Source organism: Zootoca vivipara, chromosome 6 (genome assembly GCF_963506605.1).
Source record: "Zootoca vivipara chromosome 6, rZooViv1.1, whole genome shotgun sequence".
In the NCBI taxonomy this organism is placed as follows: Eukaryota; Metazoa; Chordata; class Lepidosauria; order Squamata; family Lacertidae; genus Zootoca; species Zootoca vivipara.
The window spans coordinates 11,671,069-11,688,209 of record NC_083281.1 but is presented as its reverse complement, the minus strand read 5'-3'; the positions used below and the strand labels follow the sequence as shown (position 1 = coordinate 11,688,209).

The window sequence follows — 17,141 nt, the reverse complement described above, 5'->3', positions numbered from 1 at the left end:
AAGCGATTTTCAGCATCTGGGCATGCGCAGACACAGTTTCTGGCATCTGCGCGTGTGCAGATGCCATTTCCGGCACCACTCAGCAAGTCCCCGTGCTGTGCCGTGCTGGTTTAGCACAGCGCAGGGGGGATTTGCCGAGCGGGCGGCTCGTGGGCCAGTTAAACGGCCTCCGTGTGCCAACCTCTGCCTTAGGGGGTCCCTATTTTCATTGGAGAAATGTTGGAGGGTATGGATTCACCACTACCCCTTAATCCAGCATTTGCCAAGAGGCCGTAACCTGCAAACACCTATCAAACACCGAAGCCCAGTTTTGTTCTGTTTTGGGACATTTTCTGCCTTTTGGATGTCAAGAAGAAAGGTTCCCAGACAGCCAATCTGTGTTTCTGAAAACAGCCCGAGAAGATTTTAATCCTCAGCCTGTTTAGAAATAAAACACACATGCAAACCCGAGGGAACGCTGATGGATCGTTGCCTGGGGTTCATCCTCAGTCGCGATGAGCAGAAACGGCCGATTTCAACAGCCCAAGACAGCTTTGCTAATGAAATGAAAGGCACTATCAAAAAACCATCACAGGCTTCTCCCGAGATCCCGGAGGGGGAATCGCGAGCAGGCATCGCTTTGATAAATTGGCCACGCTCGAGTTCCTCTTTGTCTCCGCTGGAGAAAGGGAACAACCTAACAAAAGGGTAACTTATCCTGTCTTGGCTTTGTTCCTTAAGTAATGATGGTTGTTTAAGAAACATAGAAACCTCAGAGTCTGGCAGAAGCCTCTCTGAAGCTCGGTGAAGTTGGGGGGGGTCACCCTGGGCCCTCACCCTGGGCAACTTGGCTGCCAGCCAAAATGATCAAGGGGATGGAGCGACTCCGGAAAGGTTGCCATGTTTGGGACTTTTAAGTTCCAAGAAAAAGCGGACCAGAGAAGGGAGGAGAGAAGTTTGTAAAATGATGCATGGCTTGGTGAGAGTAGATGGAGAAGAGCTTCTCTTCCCTCCCTTGTGGCATGAAGAACTCGTGGACATCCAATGAAGCTGAATATTGTGAGGTTCCAGACAGATAAAAAGAAAGGACTTCTTCACGCAGCACAGAGTAAATCTGTGGAACTCCCTGCCAACAGGAAGCAGTGATGGCCACCAACCTGAATAGCTTTAAAAGAGGATTGGACCCATTCAGGGAGGAGAAAGGGATCTCCATTAGCTGTGATTCCTGCATTGAAGGGTTTGGGGCTAGATGACGCTTGGTGTCCCTTCTATGATTCCCAAAGGAAACCAGAGCAGCAAACCTGCCAATAACAACTCGGTTAGAGCATGGTGCTGGTAACACCAGGCAGGGCCGGTGCATCCATTTAGGCGAACTAGGCAGCTGCCTAGGGCGCCAAAATGGAGGGGGCGCTGGCCAGCCTGCCCACCGCCTGCTGCCCCCCCGGTGCTGCCTGGGGCTGCTTCCCCTGCGCCTGTCACCTGTTGAGTGGCTTCAGGCCGCTATCCTGAGGCGCGCACATGCCTCCGGAGAGCAGCCTGAAGCCTCTCAACAGCTGACAGGCGCAGGGGAGGCGGCCCCAGGCTCATGCCCCCTGTGCGAAGCTCCAAAGGCATGCTGGGAGCGTGAGCCTGGGGCCACCTCGCCGCGCCTCTCAGCTGTTTTTTTATTTTATTTTTTCTACTTTTCTATTTTTTTCTATTTTCTATTTTTCTATTTTCTATTTTTTATTTATTTATAACTTTTTTTTAAAAAAATTATTAATGGAGGGGGGCACCAGAAGGTGATCTCGCCTAGGGCGCAAAAAACCCTAGCACCGGCCCTGACACCAGGGTCATGGGTTTGATCCCCACATGTTCCTACATTGCTGGGAGCTGGACTCGATGATGCTCAGGGTCTGTTCCAACTCTATGATCCTATGATATAAGTGCATAAACTCAGATCGTTTAGTGTGGCAGCACCCTAGTGGTCTTTGCCCATTGATATCAAGCAGGTGCCTTCCCTTTATTCTTTTTGGCGCCTGCTAGAAGCATTCTTGTTTGGACAAGTCTGCCCAGATGCTTTATAAAATTGATGTGGGCTTTAACCTGTCTGGGAAATTTTTGTGTGTTTATTCTTCTTCTTCATCATTATTGTATTTCAAACTGATTTTTACTAAAGTTTTCACAACACACTCAAGTAATACCTAGGACAAATAGAACCGAAAAGACAAGAAAGAGAGGGAAGAGAGAAAAAGAACAAGAAAAGAAAGGAAAAAAGAGGAGGGAAGGGGAGGGGGGAGAGATAAGAAACAACAAAGGCAAAAAGGGGGCTGCTTTTGTTTTCTTCTTGCTACTTTACATTAGAAAAAGGACTCTGTCTATGTTAGTGTCCAACTTCTCCAATTTCTGTTAAACCACATTTCTTTTTAGTCAAAGTGTTGCTGCATCATTCACTTCTTCTCCCAACAAAAAGTCCAAAAGGGAACCTCAAATTGACTCTTGCAGGGAGGAGGAAGACGGGACAAAGTTAGCATTGATTAGCTCTGTCTAGGGCTTGCTGATCAGAAGGTTGACGGTTCGAATCCCTGCAACGGGGTGAGCTCCCGTTGCTCGGTCCCAGCTCCTGCCCACCTAGCAGTTCAAAAGCACATCAAAGTGCAAGTAGATAAATAGGGACCGCTCCGGCGGGAAGGTAAACGGCGTTTCCGTCCGCTGCTCTGGTTCGCCAGAAGCAGCTTTGTCATGCTGGCCACATGACCCGGAAGCTGTCTGCGGACAAACGCTGGCTCCCTCGGCCTATAGAGCAAGATGAGCGCCACAACCCCAGAGTCGGACACGAATGGACCTGATGGTCAGGGGCCCCTTTACCTTTACCTTTAACCCCTCTGCATCCTATATAATAAAGTGCAAGTGTCTCTGCGTCCAGATTCCCTGTGTCCCTGTGTCCGCGCTACTGCGCATGTGCCTCACAGACACAGGGATTGGACGCAGAGACTGGGATGTTCTAGCGCCCGTTTATTGAACGGGCTGATTTACACTAGTTGTATAATAATAGTATGTTTCAAACTGTTTTCTTGATAACTTCATTGTTTTAAGTTTCTGCAAACCGCTTTGAGTGGTTTGTTTGAGGGTTGGTTTTTTTTTGGCAATCAAGTGGTGCGTATACAAAATAGCAATGCAATTTAAACTTTTTTTCATTTCCGGCTTTCAGGAAAGGTGTTCTATGCCTCTAGCCCCGGACGGCTGACGTTTCAGACGGCTCAAAAGCACTGCCTGAGCCGAGGCGCTCGGCTGGCGACCGCAGGGCAGCTCTACCTCGCTTGGAGGGAAGGGCTCGACCAGTGCGACCCGGGATGGCTGGCTGACGGAAGCGTCCGCTACCCTATACGCATCCCGCGGAAGAAGTGCGGTGGGGACGAACCCGGCGTCCGGACAGTCTACCAGTTCTCAAACCGGACGGGCTTCCCAGATCCAGCTTCCAAGTTCGATGCCTACTGCTACAAAGGTTAGATCGATTGGTTAAGTTATATGGCGCTTTTCCCGCAGCGAGCTGTGACCAAAGCAGCTTGTGGCAAACACTGAGAAAAATCAAAATACAGAGCAGTGGAAATGCAAATTCTATATGTCAAATACAGCACAGAGGACTTGCTCTTTGTCGAGGAACGACTCTGTCGTCATTTCGGCATTGTTTCATTTCCCTCCTTTCAATGAAATGATGGTGCTTGAAGGATGTTCAGGGCAGACGAAAGCTAGCCCTTGTCCACACACGTCTCACTCCCACAAGATCTAGCAGTGTCTGGGCTGAACGATGGGGGTGGATGATGTTCCTTCAAGTATACAGGGCTGAGGCCATTTAATGCTTTCAAAGTCAGCACCAACACTTTGAATTGTGCTTGGAAACGTACTGGGAGCCAATGTAGGTCTTTCAGGATCCGTGTTATATGGTCCAGGCGGCCGCTCTTACTGGCTGCTGCATTCTGGATTAGTTGTCGTTTCCAAGTCAGTTTCCAAGGTAGCCCCACAGAGAACGCATGGCAGTAGTCTAAGCGGTAGATAACCAGAGCATGGACCACCCTAGCGAGACATTGTGCAGGCTGGAAGGGTCTCAGATGGAGCTGGAAGGGTCTCAGATGGAGCCTTGGACACAGAATTGACCTGTGCCTCCATGGACAGCTGTGAGTCCAAAATGACCCCCAGGCTGCACACCTGGTCCTTTGTTGTTGTTGTTTAGTCGTTTAGTCGTGTCCGACTCTTCGTGACCCCATGGACCATAGCACGCCAGGCACTCCTGTCTTCCACTGCCTCCCGCAGTTTGGTCAAACTCATGTTCGTAGCTTCGAGAACACTGTCCAACCATCTCGTCCTCTGTCGTCCCCTTCTCCTTCATGGATCAATGCCTTGTTGTGGCGAAGGGGCTTGAATAACTCAGAGAAGCTATGAGCTATGTCATGCAGGGCCACCCAAGATGGACAGGTCATAGTGGAGAGTTTTGACTAAACGTGATCCACCTGGAGAAGGAACTGGCAAGCCACTCCAGTATCCCTGCCAAGAAAACTCCATGGACAAAGACAACAGACCTAGTCCTTTAGAGGCACAGTTACCCCATTCAGGAACAAGGAGTTCCCCACACCTGCCCACCCCCTGTCCCCCCAGAAACAGAACTTCTGTCTTAATAATAATAATAATTTATTATTTATACCCCACCCATCTGGCTGGGTTCCCCCAGCCACTCTGAGCGGCTTCCAAAAAAACATTAAAATACAGAAATCCATCAAACATTAAAAGCTTCCCTAAACAGGGCTGCCTTAAGATGCCTTCTAAAGGTCTGGTAATTGTCGTTCTCTTTGACCTCTGATGGGAGGGCGTTCCACAGGGCAGGTGCCGCTACCGAGAAGGCCCTCTGCCTGGTTCCCTGCAACTTGGCTTCTCGTAGCGAGGGAACCGCCAGAAGGCCCTCGGAGCTGGACCTCAGTGTCCAGGTAGAACAATGGGGGTGGAGACGCTCCTTCTGGTATACTGGACCGAGGCCGTTTAGGGCTTTAAAGGTCAGCACCATCACTTTGAATTGCTGGGATTCAACCTCAATCTGTTGACCGCCATCCATCCTCCAACCGCCTGCAGACACTCACACAGGACCTTCACTGGTTCTGATTTAAAGGAGAGGTAGAGCTGGGTATCATCCGCATATCAGTGAACCCCCAGCCCAAACTACTCCCAGCGGAGTAATTTTATGAAAACCCTTTTGCTAGACAGGGGATGGGTGAAGGCAGAGACTTCCCATGCTCAAATCCTGCGTGCTGCAGTGGAGTTGCCGGCCCCCTCCCGCAGCCCACCGTCTCCCCCCTCCCTGCAGCCACTCCTCTCTGAGGTGACACAATTTAAGGTGCAATCATTCCGGACGCATTTGGATCTGGGAGGTGGTCAGGGGGCGGTGGGATGTAATTTTCTTCTCGTCGGCCCAAGCAACTGCAGAAGTTGCCTTTGGCGATGCTGGCTGATTTATGAGCGCACCCTTGGCATGAGGCAGAGCATAAAATGGCATTTCCAAACTCCCTTCCTTTTAATAAAACAAAGTGCCTGTACTTGTATAGCAGCAGTATCGGGGGAGCCAGCCGGGGCTGGAGGGCTGGGCAGGAGTGTGTGAACATCATAAATCCAAGTCTTTCCTGTTCTCAACGTCTCTCCTTGCCTGTTCTCACAGCTAATTAACAGGATGTATAGAATCAGAGGGGACCCAGGTGGCGCTGTGGGTTAAACCACTGAGCCTAGGGCTTGCTGATCAGAAGGTCGGCGGTTCGAATCCCTGTGACGGGGTGAGCTCCCGTTGCTCCGTCCCAGCTCCTGCCAACCTAGCAGTTCGAAAGCACATCAAAATGCAAGTAGATAAATAGGAACCGCTACAGCGGGAGGGTAAACGGCGTTTCCATGTGCTGCTCTGGTTTGCCAGAAGCGGCTTTGTCATGCTGGCAACATGACCTGGAAGCTATACGCCGGCTCCCTCGGCCAATAATGCGAGATGAGCGCGCAACCCCAGAGTCGGTCACGACTGGACCTAATGGTCAGGGGTCCCTTTACCTTTATAGAATCAGAACCGTAGAGCTGAAAGGGACCCCCAAGGGCCATCTAGTCCAACCCTCTGCAACGCAAGAATCAATTTGGAGAGGGAGAATTCTTGCGTGGCATGGAGAAAGTGGAGAACTTTTCTCCCTCTCTCCCAACACTCGAACTCATGGACATCCAATGAAGCTGAATGTTGAAAGTTTCAGGACAGATAAAAGGAAAGGTTTATTCACACAGCGCAGAGTTAAACTGTGGAACTCCCTCCCACAGGAGGCAGCAATGGCCACCAATTTGGATGGCTTTAAAAGAGGATTGGAGAAACAGAGGGCTATCGACGGCTACTAGCCACAGCGGCTCGGCTCTGCCTCCACAATTGGAGGCCGGAATACTTCTGAATACCAGTTTCTGGAACTGCAGGAAGGGAGAGGCCTGCTCTTGTTCTTGGATCCTGCTTGCTGGTTTCCCACAGGCATCTAGTTCACCGCTGAGAGAAGAGGCCGCTGGACTAGATGGGCCAATGGCCTGATCCAACAGGCTTTCCTTACAGTCTTCTGTTCTCACACAAAACCTCCATGTTCAGGAACAATCTACCTCTGTTACCGGAGGGGTTCTGAGGTGGCTGTCGCCTCCAACCCCCCTTGTAGGCTTCCCATTGGAGCATCTGAGGGGCCACTGATCTTGGGGCCTGACCCAGGACGGCAATTCTTATGCACTAAATGCCTCAGAGGGCAGGAGATTATGGCTAGGAAGATGAAACATTTTCAAGGCTCTGGGAAATGGAGTATCTGTAAAGGCAGATGTTTTCTTGAGCAGGAACTCAGGGGAACTGACTTCCCTTACCTTTTTTAAATAAAGTAAGTATTATTATTTGTCAGGGGGGCTGGGATGGATATGCACCCAATGCCTGATCCTAAAATCCAAGCATCCCCAAACTTTGGCCCTCCAGATGTTTTGGACTACAGTTCCCATCTTCCCCGACCACTGGTCCTGTTAGCTAGGGATCATGGGAGTTGTAGGCCAAAACATCTGGAGGGCCGCAGTTTGGGGATGCCTGCTAAAATCCATCTGTACTCAGTAAAGTTGTGGCCATTTCTAATCCATATACAGTGGTACCTCGGTTTACGAACTTAATCCGTTCCGGAAGTCCGTTCTTAAACCAAAACCGTTCTTAAACCGAGGCTTTCCCTAATGAGGCCTCCTGCCGCCAGTGCCCTTCCACCATTCGGTTTCCGTTCTTAGACCGAGGTAAAGTTCGCAAACCGGGACACTACTTCCGGTTTTGTGGAGTTCGTAAACTGAATTGTTCATAAACAGGGCTGTTCTTTTTTAAAAAAATAATAATCAATTTTTATTAAATTTTTCACTTACATCCAATCATATGATATTAATTATTCCAAATTATACAAATGCATATCAATTAATCCCAATATGATGCCAAATTATAAAAAATTTAACTTCCCATGCTTCAAATTCTGAGGGCTCTGATCATCGATGAGTTACCGCCTTTCTAATTATAATCCAAATCCTTTCCAATTATTATAGTCCAATATATTCCAGATCGTTTCCAACAGTTCTGTTATTATCCTTCAATCTTCTCACGGCCTCTGAGATGTTCTCACAAGCGAGATTAAACAAGCAATATCTGTTTCTGTGTGGATTTTATGTCCATGCTTCCCCATAAATTCCCCGACAGTCTCTCCTTCCACGCTGGGATTTTTACCGAGTCCAACCAAGAGTCTTATCACCATAAACAGGGCTGTTCTTAAACCGAGGTACCACTTTATTTGTCTGCTGGGCTTATTAATCACATCTTACATTTAGCCACTGCCTGGGGGGTGGGGGTGGCACTGGACCCGCAACAAAAAAAGCAAACTTTGTGATGGGTTCCCCTACCTTTTTCCAGGAAAAATGCACTGCGTAAAGGTCAGCCTCAAACCCAAGTGGTCTAATACCTCTTTTCTTCTCCTTCCAGCTTGGCAGCCGCCCACAACACCAGGCCCAGCCGCATTGGGGGTCGACCACGGCCAGGTGGCTCGGGAGCCCATGGATCAGGACTCTGAGGGGAGCCAGGATCCAGGCATCGAGAACATCTTGGTGGAGCACGACTCCCACCTGCCACTGCTGAATGAGCTTTTCCCCAAGGAGAACGACGATGCCGTCATGTCGGGAGACTCGAAAGAGCTCTCGAAGGATCCCTACGGTCCCTTGCAGAAGGCCGCCGTGCCGTTCCTGGAGGAAGACGAGCAGTTGCAACTGGTGACAGCTATCCCGGCTGGGTTTGTGGATCCGTGGGGGGAGGAGAGGGCGGCGCCAGCACCAAAGGCAACCCCCTTGGATTTGGAAGGTCACACATCTACAAGACCATTCACCGTCTCCATCCCGGGTGGGGCGAACGGTGGACTTCCATTGGATACAGCTGACCAAACTCCGGTTGGTGAGATGAAGCAGCATGGCAATGGCGAGGTGAGCGTTGGCGAAGAGTCGGCCAATGCCAGTCAAACCATCACCAAGTCGTCCCCTCCTCCGGAAGACTCTGACGATGGCGTACCACCTGAGGAGGTTGCCCGTCCAACCTCTCCAACTTGGCTTCATGGAACCGCAGAAGGCAGCAGCCCCCAGCCCCCGTTCCGGACCCACATCCCCGAGGGGCGTCCGACCTCAGCCCTCCCCCCGGTGCCTCACGGAGGCCACCCCTCTGGCACTGAGGCTCCTCCGGCTCCTGCTGGCCTCCCCGAATCTACCCGAAAGAGCATTTACTCCGGGCTGAACGGGCGCTTCTTCCAGAGACGCCGAGAGGAAGGAGGAGACAGTGGCGGCAGCCAGCCAAGCATTGATGGGGGAGATGGCACCGCGGTGCCCCCGACTCTCCCTGTCCTGGCGCTGGCGGTGCGCACGATGGCAGACAACTCCATCGAGGCCACCGCGAGGGAGGCCCCGAGCCCTGCCTCTGCTCTGCGGGGCGAGGTGATCTACGCCTTCTCCAACGAAGTGGAAGGGAATGGTAAGCGAATCTCCAGACCTGTTTTCATTTCAGTCAAACCCAGAGCTTGTGCTCTGAAGGTGCAATGAGTCACATTCGAAGTGACGTGGGCTCTGCCCAGACACTGAGGTCCAGCGCCGAGGGCCTTCTGGCGGTTCCCTCACTGCGACAAGCAAAGCTACAGGGAACCAGGCAGAGGGCCTTCTCGGTAGTGGCACCCGCCCTGTGGAACGCCCTCCCACCAGATGTCAAAAAGAAAAACAACTACCAGACTTTTAGAGGACACCTGAAGGCAGCCCTGTTTAGGGAAGCTTTTAATCTTTAAGAAATTGGTGTATTTTAATATTTCTGTTGGAAGCCGCCCAGAGTGGCTGGGAAAACCCAGTCAGGTAGGCAGGGTACAAATCATCACCATCCCTCAAGGTCGCCCAGGGAGCTTCTGTGGCTGAGGGGAGATTTGAACCCTGCTCTATCCCAGGTCCTAGCTGCTATCCCACTCTGTCTCTCACCAGGTTATCCTCTCTCTGTTGCTCTCTTGGCCTCATCTACCCCCACAGGATTGTTGAGAGGGGTGGTGCCTTGACCCCCCCCCCCCAGGGCAGGAAGAACCTTTGATAATGCCAATGGATGCCTAAAATCTGTCATCCCCTTTCACCAGAACCCCTTTCTCCTGCAAAAGTGGATCCTGCAGGAGGGGAAAGGGCTCTTGTGCTGGGTCCTGGGGGATTTCCCACTGGAGCATTTGGTTGGTTAACAGGATGCTGCACTAGATAACAGGATGCTGCACTAGATGAGCCCCCTTTGGCCTGACCCGACTGCTGCATGGCTCTACTTAGTTTCTTATGATTCCTAAATGGGAGCTTCCATGTGCAGAGTTGGTCTACTGCCATAGCTGCCAAGTCTGCCGCTAAAAAATGCGGGATCAGCAGCGGCGCGGCACTGGAAGTCACTTCTACGCATGTCCGGACATGTGTAGAAGCGACTTCCGGTGCCACGCTACTCATGTATGGGCACCGGAAATCGCTTCTACACATGCGTAGAAGCAACTTCCGGTGTCTCTCTACCCAATTTACGGTGCCCAGGCATGGGCGGAGCGGCACCAGAAGTCGCTTCTACACATGTCCGGACATGCGTAGAAGCCACTTCCGGTGCCGCGCTACCCATGTCTGGGCACCAGAAATCGTGCGGCGCCAGGACCCAAAATGGAGCCTCCCTGGCAGGTAGGAAATCCGGGGGATTTACGGGATTTTCCCCAATCCGGGCTGCCAGCGGGAAACGGTTTAAAATAACGGGGGTTTCCCGCGAAAAACGGGAGACTTGGCAGCTATGTCTACTGCAGAGCAGTGGAGAACAAGAATGGGTGAAGACTATTTGCTCTCACATCCTATTTGTGGGCTTCCCTTTGGGGCATCTTGGAAGGCCGCCTGTCACGGACGCTTTAGCTGAGATTCCTGCATGGATGACCTGTGGGGTCCAAATTTCTGATTCTATGGCTGGGTGGGCTATTGGCCTTATCCTGCCACTGCATGGCTCTTCTGACATCCTTAAACGAAACATTTGTGGCACTGCGCTAATTTGTAGTAATTCAGGAAGACGGCTCATAATATATCCACCTGATGAATCCCCCATGTTTAATTTCGCAGGGCTGAAATGTTATTAGCTTCTGTGGAGGCATCCCATAATAGTCAAGACTCCCCTTCATCCGCCTTGCCCTCTGCCTACCCTTTATCACCCCTGAAGCTCCCAATGCTGAGCCTGTCATTTCCTCCTCCCCCTCTCTCTCCCCCCCTCTCTCTCCCCCCCCCTCCCCAGAAAGACCTACCATCACCTTCAAAACGCCCGCAATCCACAGGCACAAAGTGGGCATTCTATGCCAATTAGAGCATGTTTGCATCTTGATGGGATGCACTTATGCATAATTTCCGCTCAGAAAAAAAGCCTTAAAACCAATTAAGGAGGAAGTGTGTGTGTGTGTGTGTGTGTGGTCTCTGCAGGCGGAGTTATTTTGCAAATATGCATAATTTTGACACTCAGGGTTGTGTGGAGAATTTGCCAAATTGTCCCAGGCGATGGCACTCAAATTAAGAGAAAGTAGCCAGGCCGCGAGCAGTCAGGGTGGGAAGTCAAGATGTGTGGGAAGTGATCTAGGTGAGAAGGGCAAAAATTCTCTAGGATCAGAAAGGGAAAGAGTGAAATCAAGCAGGGAGCATTCAGGAAAGTCTCACACCTTGCAACGATTCTAGATTCAGGTGTTGCTCTGACGCAGTCGAAATAAATTAAAAAATTGTCCAGTTGCACCTTAGAGACCAGTGAGGTTGTCTATCTCCAAACACAGCTCCAACCCCGAGCCAGGAGGTTTTATAGCCCTTCCAAGTCAGGGGTATGAAAGATTCCCTGGATTCCAGTCCTTTGCTGGGCAAGCCGCACGCAGGAGGGAAGATCAGAACTGATTATTGTATTTGGTGGCTTGAAAAGGGGGTGAGACTTTGCATCTGCAAAGGAGACTTATCCACATAACAGCCAAGAATCATAGAATCATAGAGTTGGAAGAGACCACAAGGGCCATCTAGTCCAACCCCCTGGCAAGCAGGAAACACCATCAAAGCATTCTTGACATATGGCTGTCAAGCCTCTGCTTAAAGACCTCCAAAGAAGGAGACTCCACCACACTCCTTGGCAGCAAATTCCACTGTTGAACAGCTCTTACTGTCAGGAAGTTCTTCCTAATAGTAAGAGCCACATCCTGTCCTCACAGAGGCCAGCCAGATACCCCAAATGGAAAGCCCCACCACCACCAAGCAGGACCCGAGCACAAGAGTCCTCTGCCACTCCTGCATTTTCTAGCAACTGGGATTCAGAAGGATTTTTGCCTGCAGCTGTGGAGGTAGAGTCTAGCCATCAGGCCCTCTGCTCCATGAATTTCTTTAACCCTCTTCTAAAGCTGTCTGGGGTAGTAGCCATTCCTGCCTCCTGTGGAAGGGTGTTCCACAGGGCTCCCCTCCCACCATTCAGCAGAAGCGTTGCCACTCCAGAGGCTGCTAACCTCTCTTTCTCCGAAACCTTCTGAGGGCCAGGTGGTCGATGGAGGAGCCAGAGGCAAAAGAAGCAGGCTTGGCAACCGTGGTTCATATTTACCATTATTATTACCTATGACAAACTTGTTGTTGTTTAGTCGTTTAGTCGTGTCCGACTCTTCGTGACCCCATGGACCATAGCACGCCAGGCACTCCTGTCTTGCACTGCCTCCCACAGTTTTGTCAAACTCATGTTCGTAGCTTCGAGAACACTGTCCAACCATCTCGTCCTCTGTCTTCCCCTTCTCCTAGTGCCCTCAATCTTTCCCAACATCAGGGTCTTTTCCAAGGATTCTTCTCTTCTCATGAGGTGGCCAAAGTATTGGAGCCTCAGCTTCACGATCTGTCCTTCTTAGTTGGTCTCTAAAGTGCTACTGGAAGGATTTTATTTATTTTGTTTTGACTACGTCAGACCAACACGGCTACCTACCTGTAACTAGTATTATTAAACATTAAAAGCTTCCCTAAACAGGGCTGCCTTCAGATGTCTTCTAAAAGTCTGGTAGTTATTTTTCTCTTTGACATCTGGTGGGAGGGCATTCCACAGGGCGGGTGCCACTACCGAGAAGGCCCTCTGCCTGGTTCCCTGCAACTTGGCTTCTCGCAGCGAGGGAACCGCCAGAAGGCCCTCAGCAGTGGACCTCAGTGTTCGGGCAGAACGATGGAGGTGGAGACGCTCCTTCAGGTATATTGGACCTTTGTGAAGTCGGCCGCTTTTGCTGTTGTTCCTGCATTGCAGCGGGGTGGACTAGATGAACCTCAGGGGACTTGCCAATTCTATGATTATTTGATTCCAACCGTGCAACAATCAGACTTTTTTTGTGCCCCCCCCACACTATTCTGTTTGCAAGCAACAGGCATCAGAGTTTTAGGACACTTACCCAGTCAGGCAGAAGCTGTCAGGGCAGCTACATACCCTCCAAATTTCTCTGATGAAAAGAGGGACGTTCTATTCCATAATAATAATAATAATAATAATAATAATAATAATAATAATAATACCCCGCCCACTGACTGGGCTGCCCAGAAAATAGGGGCACTTGGAGGGAGGGCAGTCTGAGGCTGCAAAGCAAAGCCGGCAGGATTTGTGAGCTGGTGGGGGTGACAGGAGCCCAAAAGAGAGAATTGGAGGGCCACGTTGGACCCCTGGGTCTGAGGGCTCCATCACCTGCACCTGTGGTGCATAGGAACAACAACAAACAACAAAAAACCCCTCTAAGGATGCTATCTCATAAATCCCCCGCCCCCTGGAGCAGAAGAGGACCTCAGCAGCCAGGAGCAGCCTGCTAATGAGGAGGCAGTTGCCACGGCAACCACTCCAGAACGCTCCCTTGCATCAATCGTGGTGGGAGCCTTTTGTGACTGTACCACGGACAAACGGGTGGCTGGCGTGTGGCAGGGGGAAGCAGAGAAGGTCAAAAAGGAAAGAGGCAATGTTCAGTGGGGGAAAATTGGTGTGTTCTATTTATTCTCCTTTTTTTGATTATGCGTATGTCTTAAGAATTTATTCAATTTACTGTATATACCACCCTTTGTCCAAAGATCCCATGATGGTGTGTGACATTAAGGACATAAAATAATAATAATAATAATAATAATAATAATAATAATAATAATAATAATAACAATTACACTGCTGTTGCTGGCATCCATTTCTTGAGAGACAATGGAGTGTGCCTCCAGGGGTGAAGTCAAACCTCCCCGGGGCCAAATTATTACATAACTGCAATCATATATATATTGTGGTATTTTGCTGCTCATTTTCTTATTGACTCCCCACCCCACCTTCCCTAGTTTTTTTTATGCCCCCTTAACAGCTGCATTAGAACACATCTGCATTTATTTTCTAAACCCCCAAAATCCATTCTCTGTTTTTCCATTGCTCATATCCCAAATCCTGCATATGATTTCATATAAAAAAGACAGTTTGATAGGTATTCCACCAATGGCCTTCATTCTTCTATGAAAATACCATCCTTTTGTCCTCTTATTTTAGCAGTCAGTTCCACCATTTGTGCACAGTCCACCAGTTTTATAAACCATTCTTCCTTAGTTGGAGTCTCTTCTCTTTTCCATTTTCGTGCATGTAAAGTTCTAGCTGCAGTTGTTGCATGCATAAAAAGGTTGCTCAGCTCTTTGGGAGCCTCTGTCCTATTATCCCCAATAAAAAAGGCTTTGGATTTTTCAGGAATGGTCAATTTAAAGATCTTTTTCAATTCATTGTATATCATTTCCCAGAAACCCTTAGCTTTCCTTTATCAATGCATAATTTTATAAACGTCTATCCCCTGTCTTTGCTCGCAGGGTTAGCACCTCCTGAGCACCAAGGCCTCCCAGAAATGACCTTCTCCCCTGCTTCGGACTTCCTGGAGGACCCCAGTGCTGAAAAACCCACCCAGGGACACGAGGAAGCCTCTGTGCCAGAGAGCCAGGAACGGCCAACTCATGAAAAGCATCCTGATGCATCCTTGCCAGCTACACCCAATGGGCCACCATTGCACCGCCTGGAGGCAGTTGCCACGACAACAGACGATGCTCTGGAAGGCTCTCTCATGGGTACCAGCATCCGGGGAGACTACCCTCAAGGGATCACCCAGCCTGGGGAGAACGAGGAGCTCTTCTCTGGAAATGGCGATGTCACGCCAACGACTCCCCTGAAGAATGAGTCCCAGGTGGATGAGGCGAGTGGAGAGTCTGATTACGACTTCCGAGAAAGCCATGCCAAGGCCGTGGGTTTTGTGGAGGAGCTCCCTGGCTTGGAGGAAGCTCGGCAACACTTGCCCAGGGTCGTTCCAGAACGATCAGAGAAACAGGAAGGCACAGCAGAAGAAGACCCCATCCTGCTAGAAACCACCCAGCATTCGGAGGTGGCACTGGCTGAGCTGAGAGGAGAAGAAGCCGTCACCCTCTCGCCAGAGGACATCCCCTCCCCGATGGTCACCAATGACTACCCGCTAGTGGCACAGCTGATTTCTGGGGAGGCCGATGCTTGGGTGGCGGTGGGTGGCGAGGAAGCCACCACAATGAAAGTCAAAGGGAGGGCGAGCTCAGGGCTGGTGGACGGACCTGCCGTCACTGAGGTCCTGAATCTGTCCAAAGCAGAAGACTCCTGGGAAGTCATAACACCGAGCGTGAGCGGTCACTTTGGTGACGGTGTGGCAGGCCGATCCCCCGGAGAGGAGACCACAGTCCCAGAAGCCGTCAGCTTGGTAGGGAGTAGCTCTGGCCCCCAGCAAGGCAAAGGCACCACTGGAACTCCCAGCCACAGTACAACCCGTGATTTGATCCCTCCTGAGTTCCTTCCGAAAGGGTCAGAAGATGGCGAGGACTTGACATCTCAGGGGACGCCCGAGTCTCCCTCGCCTCCCTGGAGCACATCGGAACCTGCGCACCACAATTTCGACACCTCTGAGCTGCCCGTTCATCCCAGCGATGGCATGATAACTGGGAAAGAGAGCGAGAGCTACCTCCCCACTGCCCCAGGGCAGATCCTTCCGATGGAGTCTGAGGGGGGGAGTGGAGAGGAGAAAGGAGGCGACGTGTCTGCAGCCAAGGAGGTGGAGGGCCTGACGTGGATTGGGGAGGTCAATGCCACCGTGCTTGGTGAGTTTCTTGCTACCCAGAAAACATTTGGGCAGGTAAGGGAGGTGCTGGGGCTTTTGAACGCTGGTAGGCCTGGCAAATATCATAGAATCATAGTGATGGGAGGAGGCACGAGGGTCATCTAGTCCAACCCCCTGCAAAACAGTTCACATAAAAGACATCAATGTGCAGTAGTGGTTAGACCTGGGGGAGATCAGGGTTCAAGTCCCAGCTCAGCCAAGAAGCCCACTGAGTGATCCTGAGAGCCAGTTGCTGCTGCTCTGCCAAGCCCACCTCACAGGGCTGTTGTGAGGATGAGATGGAGAGAGGGAGAACATACCAGAAGGAGCGTCTCCACCTCCATCGCTCTGCCCGGACACTGAGGTCCAGTGCCGAGGGCCTTCTGGTGGTTCCCTCGCTGCGAGAAGTCAAGTTACAGGGAACCATAACGGTAATAAAACAGTAAACATTAAAAAACTTCCCTATGCAGGGCTGCCTTCAGATGTCTCCTAAAGGTTGTCTACTTACTTGCCTCCTTGGCTCGGGGGCCGCTTAACTCCAGACCCTCCAACATTTCTTGGATGAAAATAGGGACGTCCTAAGGAAAAGCAGGACATTTTGAAATCGGAAACAGGGATGGCTTCTGTAAGTCCAAGACCAGGCATCCCCAAACTGCGGCCCTCCAGATGTTTTGGCCTACAACTCCCATGATCCCTAGCTAACAGGACCAGTGGTCAGGGATGATGGGAATTGTAGTCCAAAACATCTGGAGGGCCGAAGTCTGGGGGTGCCTGTCCAAGACTGCCCCTGGAAAATAGGGGCACTTGGAGGGTCTGTACGGGCTGTCAGGAACCACCTTTGATTTCTTTATTTCCTTCCTTCCTCCCACCCCAAGCTCTCCACACACCCCTTAGGGAAGCTTCCAATCCAATATTCATCACCCGCCTTCGCTCATCAGAATAGTCAGCGTGGAAGAGTCCCAGCGAGAAAGGCTTTGCTCCACAGCCTTTGAAGTCTTTCGCGAAGGAATGCGGAAAGCAAATAGACTTTTGGAAGGGAGGGGGAGAACACAGAGGCAGGAATTTAAAAACCAACCGAGTTAATATTAAACAGTGCTCCCAGGGCTACAAATGGAGGTGAAAAAAATAATATCTCCAGCGAAAATAATATCCTCAGCACAATGGCTCACCCAGACAAAGTGGGATAGGCCTCCTGTATGTTCAGTAACAGCAAAGGAGAATTATTAATGTGAGAACATGCGGAGAGCCCTACTGGATCTCAGACCCTCCAAGTGCCCCTATTTCCCAGGAAGTCCCGGATTTACAGAAGCTGTCCTGCTTTCTGATCCCGGAGTGGCCTGTTTTTCCTTACGACATCCTTATTTCCATCGGAAAAATGTTGGAAGGCATGGAATACAATTTCCCCGATTTTCATCTGGAAAATGTTGGAAAGTATGGATTAGGCCAATGGCCCTTCTAGTCCAGCAT

The 17,141-nt window shown here is 50.7% G+C and overlaps 1 protein-coding gene across 1 annotated transcript in view; it reads left to right on the top strand.

Moving 5' to 3' along the window:
• The window catches only part of NCAN (neurocan), a 47,559-nt gene that overhangs the window by 12,789 nt on the left and 17,629 nt on the right, over positions 1-17,141 (top strand). Inside the window, exon 5 of the mRNA XM_060275416.1 lies at positions 3,170-3,463. Within this exon, the coding sequence (XP_060131399.1) occupies positions 3,170-3,463 (294 nt within the window). The remainder of the gene's footprint in view (positions 1-3,169; positions 3,464-17,141) is intronic.